The following is an 11,786-nucleotide window of genomic DNA, read 5'->3' as shown; positions in this document are numbered from 1 at the left end:
TAGGCATAAAGAATTACATAATTCTTATGTTTACACATAAGTCCAGAAATCTAACCATATATAACCTTGTAGCAGGACAGTCCTGCAACATTCCTTTTCCTGTCTCCTGCAGCATATGCTATTGATACCATGTGATGGATACCAGAGATAGGTCTCAGGTTCTTGGGTACAATGAGCAAAGAAATCCAAGTGTACATCCAATGGTACAAGAGACAGCAGCTACATATTATTGAAGCTAACAGGAAGGTATGCTCAGGGCAAGTCGATGTGAACCAAAATAAAAGGGTAGCATGAACAGAAAAGTGGTATATGGATGGTTGAAATAACACACAGACAAATCAGCTTTGTTTTTTTGAGACAGTCTTGTTTTATATTTGAGGCTAGGCTCAAACTCATAACAATCCTCTTGCCTCAGTCTCCTCAGTGTTGGGATTACAGGCATGTGCCACCATGCCTGGCTAGGATTCTGGATTTTAAAAGATGAGCACTCCAATTTTCGTGTCTCCCATTGGGTCTTTTGATAAGATTGACAGGGATAATCACAGCTTGCTGAGTCATCCCAGGAACACCATATACACCCTTACTTGTTCCAGAATTCATTCTGATTAAATCACATACCTGAGATGCAGTCCATACAGATGAACCCTTAATGAAGTTCAAGAAGGGGAAAGGTCACTGTAGCTCAGGCCAAGAGATCTATCATGCATGTGCCATGGCCTGGAGCTTTAGACATTTCCTGGGTCTTTGTTATTTTTCTTTTCTGCTTCCCTTAGGACAATGGAAGGAAGATTGCCTCTGGAATGTTGCCTACATTTCAGCAGAAGCAAGGGGGAGTAGCCTCTCCCAGTCCTAATTGTGCCACCTGTACTATGATTTTTCCTGTACACACATATACAAGTCTAGTGCTTTTCCATTCTAACAAAGCACATATTATGCACTGTGGCAATAACTTTAGCAGTTTAATGAACAGCAGCAAAACTACCATGGAAGGGCCAGTCAGATAGCTCAGTGGACTAAAACTCCTGCTTAGGAAGGGGTTCAATCCCCAGCCCACTGAGCCGGCTCCCCCCTGGGGCTCGCTGAGAATCAAATGAGAAGACAAGGTATGCCTCTGCTTGGGAAGCTGAAAACAGGAGGATCACTATGAGTTCAATCTGTGTAGTGAGACCATGTACTAAAATACATTAAATAAAGGTAATATAAAACTATCACAGGGGCTGGGGAGATGGCTCAGTGGAATACGTGCTTCCCTGGCAAGCACAAGGGCCTGAGTTCAAACCCTGGTTCGGCAAAAAAAAAAAAAAAAAAGTTCAATAGCAACTAAAAATCAATGATTGATGACAGTCTACATATTTGGGCTGGGAGATAGCTCAGTAAAATAAGTGCTTCCTTGGCAAGCACAAGGGCCTGAGTTAATCCCTGTTTCCACAAAAACAACAAAAAACAAAAAAACAACAACAAACAAAAAAAAAACTATCACAGAGTTAATTTTCTTTGCTCACAATTTCATATTTTTTTGAATACTGGGGGTGGAGCCCAGGGGTACTCTATTTTGGGTTACATTACTAGCACCCCTTTTATTTTTTGCGGAACTGGGAATTGAACTCAGGCCCTTGCGCTTACCAGGGAAGCACTTATTCTACTGAGCTATGTCCCTGGCCCAAATCAGTAGTTTTTGTTTTTTGTTTGTTTGTTTGTTTTCATGGTACTGGGGATTGAATTCAGGCCCTTGTGTTTGACAGACAAGCACTTATTCTACTGAGCTATCTCCCCAGCCACTACTAGCCCTTTTATTTTGAGTCAGGGTCTCAGTTGCCTAAGCTAGGCTCAAATTTGCCATTCTCCTGTCTCAGTCTCTTCAGTATGCCTGGCTGAAAAATTCAGTATGTCTGGCTGAAGAATAATTCTCAATGTAAATTCTAGCAAATTGAGAATATTATTTTCACCTATTAAGTTGAGAACATTCACTTTTCAACTTAATTTCTGAAGGAAAAACAATAGAGATAGAAGACGGTAGTCAACCGAGGCTAAGATCATGTCAGTTTAATGGAGTTGTAGTCCACTTTGGTCAGTGGTGCAGCTGTTTTTGTTTGTTTGTTTGTCTTTTTTTTTTTCTTTTTGGTCCTTTGGAGACAAAGTCTCACTAGGCAGTTGAAACTGGCCTTGAGGCCTGGGGAGATAGCTCAGTAGAATAAGCACTTGCTGGGCAAACACAGGGTCCTGAGTTCAAACCCCAGTACCGCAGAAAAAAAAATTCAGCTGGGTTGGGGAGAATAAGCGCTTCCCTGGCAAGCGCAAGGGCCTGAGTTCAGTCCCTGGTTCTGCAAAAAAGAAAGAAAGAAAGAAAGAAAGAAAGAAAGAAAGAGGCCTTGAACTCACTTTGTAGCTCAGGCTGGTCTTAATTTGCAGAGCTCTCCTGCATCAGCCTCCTGGCAGTGATGTAGTTCTGAGGAAACCACATTCCTAATAAAGTTCCAAATTTAGAAGGTGACTTTACAGGTTTAAAAAACAATTGCAATGTAAATTACAAAGTAAACAGTATACAGGATTCCAACATTTCTTTTATCAGTTTCGGCTTCTATTGTTTTGTTCAAGGTATTGGGTGAGAAAGGGAGGAAAAAGGCTGTTTACTATATATGTGGCAATTCTTATAAGCCCTTTGATCACTGAAGGTTTAAGTAGCCCAATAAGAAGAGTCAGTGCTGTACTTATCTATTAATAAGTACATGCAGTACTGAAACTGTGAAGAGCTATCTTCCCCTCCCCCGCCCTTTAAAAAATTTTTTTGGTCTTTTGGAGACAGGGTCTCACTAAGCAGTTCAGGCTGGCCTTGAGCTCACTTTGTTGTTGCTATAGGGTCACACTACCCAGCTGGTGATCCTCTGCTTTCAGCCTCCCCTGCACTGGGAGCAGTCAAGAGCTGCCACGCCCGGATCTAGCCGGCTGAGCCAGCCGAGGCTGGCGCGGCACGTGGTGTGGGGATCAAACCGCCATCCCCAAGCTTGCCTAAACGGGCGTTTTAGTCCTCTGAGCTGTCTCCCTGGCTGCTTTGAGCTCACTTTGTAGCCTGAGTTACAAAGTCTGGTCTCAAATTTGCAAAGATCCTCCTGCCTCAGCCTGAGGGCTGGGATCACAGGCGTGCGCCACCACGCCCAGCAACATTTGAAAACAATGGAAAACTACCCTAAGGAAATAAGGGTGGTGGTGAACCTTCAGAAGAGGGAAAATGCTTCAAGGATAACTGCAAAATTCTCAGGAAGTTTTCAGGATCAGAGGATATTTTAAGTAGCCTTCTGTAACAATATTAGTCCAGGACTTTGGTAAGTACAGCTAGCATTTTTATTTGGTACAGAGTAGAGAAACAAAACAGCTTCTTGGTGCTCGAGGGAAGCAGCAGAGTCAAGCGAGCCGCTCCCCAATGTCTCAAGATCACCTTAGGACGAAGGGTCCCCTACCGGAAACAGCCCGACTGCCCTCACAGGAAGGGCAAGCCGCTCCGGAGCTCGCGAACGCTCACGCAGCCACTGAGTTCTATGGCGGCTGCTAGAGCGTCAGGCAGCTGTTAGACCGCCTCCTCCTGCCTAGCCCCGTAGCTAGGCAACTGCGGGCCTTCTGGGACAGCAGAAGCCTACAAGCTGTGTTGGTGCCTCTGGCGGTAAACAGAAAGAGTTGCAAGCCGGCTGCGCCGTTTTTACCTTCCCCTCTCTCCACCCCCTTTGCCCCCGCCCACCCCTGTGACTTCGGCTCCTCCCTCCCCTTCTCTCTCTCGCTCTCCTTCCTCCTCCGCCTGTTCAGCTCCTGGGCTAGAATATCTATGGGTCGAAACGTGATGCGATGAATCCGAGGGAGACCGAAACTGGGACGAGGAGTGTGGCGGAAGCAGCGGGACTTCCAGACATGGGGGCTTCACCACAATAGAAGCAGCACCCTCACCCACCCCCGTCAACCCCTCCAGAGCAAAGCCCCAAACCCCCTCGGGAAAAGGATGGCGGCGTCACCTACCCAGATAGAAGCCGGTGGGTAGCTGTGTCCCGGGAATAAGGGATGGGGGCTTAGTGCCGCGGCTGTCAGTGTCTTTTGAGAAAGCTTCTGTTTCTCTTCTGTGCGTCCCACTCAACCTGATTTCCCTCCTCTTCCTCAGAGCTGTATTACCTGATCGCTAGGTTCTTGCAGTCCGGACCCTGCAACAAATCCGCTCAGGTGAGGGGGAATGAGATCTGGGAGTCCCGGGGAATGGTCCCAGTGGGGAAATAAAGACAGCGGGGTGACCCGTTCTTTGAGGGTGAGGGAAAGGCCGGCCTTGACTAGTCCTACATTCAGCGACTGGGTTTGAATTGGGGAGGGAGGAATGGGGTTGACGGTCGGAGCCCTCATATCCATGTTTCCCTTCTGCTCAGGTGCTAGTGCAGGAGCTCGAGGAACATCAGGTACGGAGCCCCTTTGGGAAGGGGTGGGGAGAACTGGGGTGAGATTGGAGGAAGGGGAGGGCAGATCTAGGGCGGAGGGCAGGGGTTGGGAAGGTGGCTTCGATGTGGGCACCCGTAGCTGTTGTCACTAGAGTGAACTGGGTTTCTTCTCTCAAAAGGGGTGGATGACGCTAGGCTCTTAACTCGCCCCTCTTTATGTTTATGGGAGGCGGTTTATTCGGCTATGCTCCCCTTTAGTTTGCCCTCAACTCGGTAAGCTGAGGCAATTGCTATTGGGACAAGAAAAATCAAGACGGCAGAGGGTCTACTTGGACCCAGAGTAGGTCCGATGGATGGGAGCAGCGGCTTCGCCCACATCATTTGCACCCCCCCTTTTCCTCCGGCCCCCAGCTGATTCCGCGCCGCTTGGATTGGGAGGGGAAAGAGCACCGAAGAAGCTTCGAGGATCTGGTGAGTAAAGTTTTCATTGCAACTTAAACCAACTCTTTCTCTACTCCCTCCCCACCTTGAACCTCTAACTCGGGCCCCGCAGCCCAGCCCTCAGTGTACTAGGCTCCGGAGCTCGGTGCGGAGCTGGAGAATGACTGCCCCTTCCCCCTTCCTGCGAGTTGGAGAAAGGGTACCTTGCCCCCCCTTCTTGGCCTCGCTCGTTTCCACCCTAAAAGTTTGAAGAAATTGAGTTGATTATCAGAAGTGCGGTGTTGTGGATTCTGAGTATGATGCAAACATCGAGGAAGGCCCATTGTAGGGGGAAAAGGGAGAGAAATCTGGGGGTTATCTTGGGGCACGTACCAAGGATTGACGCTGGCCAATGGCAGCGCTGGTAACAGCCCTGAGTTCCGGATTAGAGGAAGAAAACTGTTTTCTGGTTGGTCCTGGCTTGAAATACGGGAACTGAGGCCAGGCTTGGGTTTTTTTTCCCCCTTTTTTTTTCTTTTTTCTTTTTTCTTTTTTTTTTTGAAGCGGGGAAGAACGGGCTCAGCAGGGGAGTTGACGGACCGCGGACTGGGAAAAACGACACAATTAAAAATAATAAGGAACATCGAGCGAATTCCAAATTTGCCAGTTTTAGATAATGAACTACCGAATGAAAGCGTATCGTTTAATATTTCATACCTTAGAAAATAGCTCATTAAGTCACGAGTGAATCGCGCTTGTACAGATGCATTTAATGAAATAAAAATATGGATTATAACCTTTTTGAGAATTGATAAACACGATTTTACGGGGACACAACAATGGGCCTCTTTTAAAATGGAATATACTTTAGTAAAAGACCCAAAGCATTGGATTGACTGTTATTTTTCTTCAGAATATAATTTATAATGTAAATGTATCCTCTGTTCAGCATTGACAAAAAGGTGGTTTTTATTTTGGGTAGGAGGTTCTCTTCTGTTAGTCACAGGCATAGTGAATTAATTGTACGGTAATGAAAGGAGAAAGGGTTGTTGATACTGAAATCTAAATTAGCTGTCCTCAAATAAGGCTCAAATGAGGGAAATAAAAGTTAAAGAAAGTTGAAGGAGTATGGTAGACTAGATAGAAACAAAAATGTTTTAAAATTTGCTTGCAGCGAGTATTTAAATTGGGGTGGTGTTGATTTTGGTATTGCTCTTTGTATAACACTGAGGCAGTGTTACTATCACATGTACTGACCAAACGTTTTTCTTATATTTTTACAAATTACAAAAAATGGTGTAATAGTCTTGATAAGGGTAAACTTGGCTATCTGTACTATTAATGGGAATAATTTGTCAGATGGAAAATTATTTTTGAATAAGTGTATTATCAGTTTTTTGAATTTATAGTCAGATTTTTGATGGACTAAAGTCTTGTTTGCCTCCTAAAAGGCAAAAATAACAGTGCCTGCTAATATGTCTTAACGCTTAATTACTCATGGTTTTGAAGATAGTTTTAATACTGAAGTACACTGAAAATGCTTTTGTTCCCATTTGTTCCTCTTATCAACCTATATGTGCGTGCAGACGGCCCATTTGTAAGCAAGCTGTGAAAGAGACTTTAAAGGAAAAAATGTTTTTTAAACTAACTTGCCGCGACATTAATTAAAAACAGCCTTATTACAAAATAAAAACTAGTTTACTACGGGTTTTTTTGTTGTAAAAGCAAATTTTCACATAATTATAGTCAATGTCCATTTCATGCTTCATATTTTTGACTTAATACTTTAACATATACCTACCTGTGAGTTCAAATAATCATTATTTTAATGGTAATTAAAAAAAGAATTGTATTTAAAATTCTGTAATTTGATTCCAGCGTACCACTGAGTTGGTTTTTTTTTTCTTTTCTCTTATTATGGTCTTTACCTAGTTAGATGGTCTTTTTCTGCCCCCTACCTGAAGACTTACTTTCTAGCACTTTATTTCCTAAAGTGGATTAGTTAACTCAGAGGGGCTCATCAGTTTTATAGCTTTTTGTCATAGATTGTCAGATTGTTCTCCAGAATATTGTCCCAATTTATAATGTCATCATCTAGGAACTTGATGTGAGGTTTTTTTTTTTTTTTTGAGAAAGGATTTCCCTATGTAGTTTATTTATTTATTTTTGGTGGAACCGAGGATTGAACTCAGACCAATCCACTTGCCAGGGAAGCACTTACTCCACTGAGCCATCTCCCCAGCCCCCTATGTAGTTTAGCCTGGCTTTGAACTCATTGTACACAGCCCAGGCTGGCCTCAGCCTCCTCAGTGCTGGGATTGTAGTCATGTGCCACTATACCTGGTTTACTGTGAGATTTTTGTTGTTGTTTTGTTTGAACCTTTTCTTGGTTTTCACAGGGGTGAATACCCATTGCAGATGTAAATAGCCTTTTTTCATTTTAATGAGCACTTTTAACCAGTTTGTAAATTCTGAGTCCATTTATATCCTTACAGAAGCTTGTATTTAACCTTTTGTTTTTGTATTTACTGATTCTTTTCTGTTTTTATTTATCTATGTATATTTTGTCTTTTTTTGTATTTTTGAGACAGGGTCTCACTATGCAGTTCAGCCTGACCTTGAGCTCACTGTATAGCCCAGTCTGGTCTTGATCACAAAGATCCTCCTGCCTCAGCCTCCCAAGTGCTGGGATTCTAGGTGTGTGCCAACAGGTCTGGCTTATTTGCTGTTTTTATGTCTCCTTATACTTTTTTCCCAGGACTGAGTGTTGATTGAGGATCTTGTGCATGCTAGGCAAACTTCCTACTGCTACAGTACATCTGTAGCTCTTAAACATTTAAACATTTCTAAATACACATATTTTTTTATCTGTCTGAACATTATACTTTAGATAGTGTAATTTTTTCATTTAATTTTTATATTGTTTACATTTTCATTTTCCTATATACCAAGTCCAGATTTTTTAAGACATACTAGGATTTTTGTTATGTTTTGTTTTGTGTTTTTGAGACAAGACCTTATTATACAGCCTACATATACATTGCACTCACTTTGTAGCCCAGGCTAGTTTCAGAAACTCTGATTACAAGTGTATGTCACCACGCCTGACTCCTGTTCCGCTTTTTGGCAGTGCTCCTCTGTGTCTCACCCCAGGTTGGCACCCCACCATGCCCAGCTTTGGAGAAAGTATTTAAACAGTGCTCTTAGTAGAACAATAGATTTATACACTATAATATTTGACTTATTTTTAAAGCACTATTTTTATTATGACATAAGGCAGTATTTTATGCATTCACTCATTTTATAGTAAAATCTTAATCTTTGATTTAGTTAGGTACATGTTTTGTATTGAAATTTAGGGAAAAGTATTAATAATCTTGATTTATTTGCCATTAAATTATACAACAGTGTGAGGTATGAAACAGAAAGAACACAAGTCCATAATTAAGAGGTGAAAGATTAGCTGGTCATGACTGCATGTGCCTGTAATACCTGCACTTAAGAGGTTGAAGCTGGAGGATCACAGTGAGTCAAAGGAGAGCCTGCACTACAGAGTGAGTTCAAGGACAACAGCCTGGAATACATAGCAAGACCCTATCTCAAAAAGTCAAAAAGTGAAAAAACAAACAAACAAACCAACAACAGCAACAATAACAAAAAAGAAAAAAAGGCCTGAGATGGCTCAGTGGAATAAGTGCTTCCCTGGCAAGCGCAAGGGCCTGAGTTCAATCCCGGGTTCTGCCAAAAAAAAAAAGAAAAAAATGAGATTATAAGCAAGGATAATAACATAGTAAATTGATCGAGGCTAGATAACCATACATATACTACATATTTGAAACAAAAATCTTGCTTTTTATATATATGCTGTAAATTGATTGTATTGCTTAGCCTATTTTATCCAGGAGAATATGAAGGATAAATTGAATGTCCTCTACACTTGTGACTACTTTTACTATCATCTGTTCAACAAATTTCCTGTTTTTCTTAAGTGATTATGTGATTTAGTGATTTACTTTACTTGGTACACAAAAGAAAGTGCTTTTTTGTTAAAGCTACTTGCAGGCAAGTATTGACATGTAGATCGGAGATGCCTTTAAGGAGAGTCTGCACAATGATATGTATGGTAGTTTTTTCATTTATGTATTGATTTTTTATGTATTTAGTACAGTGTCTTCAGGGTCTACAAAGTCTCACTACATGGATTGGACTCACAGTGATTCTCCTGTTTTCAGCTTCCCCAGGTGCTGGGTTTACAGGTGCGGACTTTCACGCCCAGTCTCAATGGTCAGCTCAGTGCACCCCACGGGCAGGGATTGAACCCGGCCGCTGTACTCTGCTTAAGCAGGTGCTTTAGTCTGCTGAGCTATCTGGTCGGCCCTCTGTGTGATATTTTATGTTAAATTGTATTTTTTTGAGACATGGTCTTGCTGTGTAGTGCAGGCTGGCCTTAAACTCACTTATATGGCCCAAGCTGGCCTCAAACTCCAGATGATTCCTGCTTCAGCCTCCCAAATGCTGGAATTGTAGGCATGTGCATCCATGCCGTGCCTGAATTGTAAAGATTTTGGTTGTGATACTCAAAATAAAATTTCAAAATTAAATGTCCAGGATTTTTGTATTGCTAGGGAGAATTGTAAAGTTGTGGTGATTGTTTTTGAAGTTTAAATTGGGTATTTTTCTTTGTTACCAGCTTCCTACTTTATTATCAACAATACAATAGATTTACTTTTTGCAATTTGTCTTTAGATATATAATTTATTATTTATTTATTTATTTTTTGGTAGATAATTTAAATGAAGATGTCTTTTCACTTGTGGTTATCCTATTGAATTGTTGGCTATTTTATTACTTCCTTCTTGGAGTTGTACCAGGGACCACAGAGAGTAATGGGTGGAGGGCACAAGTTTAAATGAATAGTTGTATTTTTTTTTTGACGGAACGGGGGATGAACAGTTCTTATTAATGCTTAAATTTTATATGTTGAAAGAATGATGTAGAAGCTTTCAGTAAGTCATGGTATAAGATTTTTGAAACATTTTAGCTATGCATGGTGGTACAAACCTGTGGATTTCAGCTCTCCAGAGGCCAAGGCAAGAAGATTGCTGGGAGTTCGAGTCCATTCTGGGCTACATAGTAAGTTTAAGGTCAGCTTGAAGTACATAGACTGTCTCAAAATTTATTTTTGGAATATTTTAAGACAATTTCTGTCATAAGACTACTTTAGATGTGGGTGTATTTTTACTGTTTATTTTTACATTTGTTCAGTATTTTTTATCCATAGAATTGAAAACACTAGTTACAATTTAAATGATGTAGATTGCATTACCCTTATTTTACATATAAAAGACTTGAACTAGTGTCATACCATTTCGTAAAAAAGCTTGTTGCATTAAATGCTCATTACTTTTTTTTTTTTTTGGCGGAATGGGGGATTGAACTCAGGCCCTTGCACTTACCAGGCAAGCACTTATTCCACTGAGCCATCTCCCGCCCCGCCCCCCCCTTACTTTCTTTAAAAAGAATATGTGTATCCCTAATGTTAAAGAACTGACATCTGCATATAAAACATTCAGGGTTTTTCCTTTTCTGTATTTAGGACAGTGTCTACAGGGTCTCACTACATAGATCCGACTCATAGTGATTCTCCTGTTTTCACCTTCCCAGGTGCTGGGATTACAGGTGTGCCCCACCATGCCCTTGCCACCATGCCCAGTTTCAATCGCCATCTCCGTGCCCCCGGGGCGGGGCTGGCACTGCAGGCCAGGGATTGAACCCTGGCCGCTGACCCCTGAGCTGTGCTCTGCCTAAGCAGGCACTTCAGTCCACTGAGCTATCAAGCCGACCCTAACATTCAGGCTTAAGAATGTTTTCCTTTTATGTAACTTGATCCATTGTATTGGAATTCCAGACACACTTTTTATTCTTTTCTTACTCAGCTATCAGTTTTCAAATTACTAGTAATGGCTTAAATTGCCTAGTAGAACAGCAGAATAATCTTTGAGTGCTGGGAGCTGAGTTATTGCATCTGTAGGTGTCGATGCAGTTTATGTATGATTATTCAACTACCATGGGACTACACAGCCATAGTTAGGAAGAAATAACACGTCAGGGGAAACCAAAAAGTATTTCCTGGACTGCAGTAGAGTAGTAAGCAATGTTATGGTAACTGATAGGTGCTCTGGCAGAGAGCACTCAGCATCTGGAACCCAGTATTCCTGACTGCTGACTTGCCTGAGCTGTGTGTATACCCATTCTCTAAAACACACTGTCTTTTAACTATTTGCATGGGTTGATCCTTGGCTTTTTATTCACACTTGGGCTCTAGGAAATGCACAACGATTAGAGTCCTTTGTGGGAATTAGCATTAATCCTAAGAAAATTGGTGTCAGGACAAATGAGGTGGTTTTATAAAAGTCATGAGAACTAGCATTTTGGAGGTAGGAAATCAGGTTCTATTATAATTTACCTTACACATTTTATCTTTTACTGTACAAAATTTAATGTTCTTCAGGTTTGACTACTAGTCTGATTTTTTTTTCTGTTTTTGAGACTCTCACTATGCAGTTCAATTCAGGCTGTCCTTTTTTTCTTTTTTTTATTTTCAGGCTGTCCTTAAACTCACTATGTGCTCATGCTGGCCTTGAACTGGAGGCAATTCTTATTCCTCAGTCTCCTGAGTGTTGGGATTCTAGGCATATGCCTCCACACCTGGCATTGGCCTGATTTCTGTGTATTTGTTTTACTACTGATATCAAAAGGGCTGGGGAGATGGCTCAGTAGAATAAGCGCTTCCCTGGCAAGTGCAAGGACCTGAGCTCAATCCCCGGTTCAGCCAAAAAAAAAATAGTGACCTATACTATTGATATTGATTCCTGATTGATTATAAACAGGTTTTTCTTTTTCTTTTTTTTTTTGTGGAACCAGGGATATGAACTGAGGCCCTTGCGCTTGCCAGGGAAG

The 11,786-nt window shown here is 41.7% G+C and overlaps 1 protein-coding gene across 1 annotated transcript in view; it reads left to right on the top strand.

The window, feature by feature from the left end:
* Nucleotides 1-3,747: 3,747 nt before the first annotated feature.
* The window catches only part of Brwd3 (bromodomain and WD repeat domain containing 3), a 157,435-nt gene continuing 149,396 nt past the window's right edge, over nucleotides 3,748-11,786 (top strand). The window contains exons 1-4 of the mRNA XM_004638809.2: nucleotides 3,748-4,016; nucleotides 4,142-4,200; nucleotides 4,398-4,427; nucleotides 4,818-4,877. Of these exons, the coding sequence (XP_004638866.1) occupies nucleotides 3,986-4,016; nucleotides 4,142-4,200; nucleotides 4,398-4,427; nucleotides 4,818-4,877 (180 nt within the window). The 5' untranslated portion in view covers nucleotides 3,748-3,985. The remainder of the gene's footprint in view (nucleotides 4,017-4,141; nucleotides 4,201-4,397; nucleotides 4,428-4,817; nucleotides 4,878-11,786) is intronic.

This window comes from Octodon degus, unplaced genomic scaffold (genome assembly GCF_000260255.1).
Source record: "Octodon degus isolate 3935 unplaced genomic scaffold, OctDeg1.0 scaffold00103, whole genome shotgun sequence".
NCBI classification, from domain to species: Eukaryota; Metazoa; Chordata; class Mammalia; order Rodentia; family Octodontidae; genus Octodon; species Octodon degus.
This window is presented reverse-complemented; position numbering and strand designations above follow the sequence as displayed.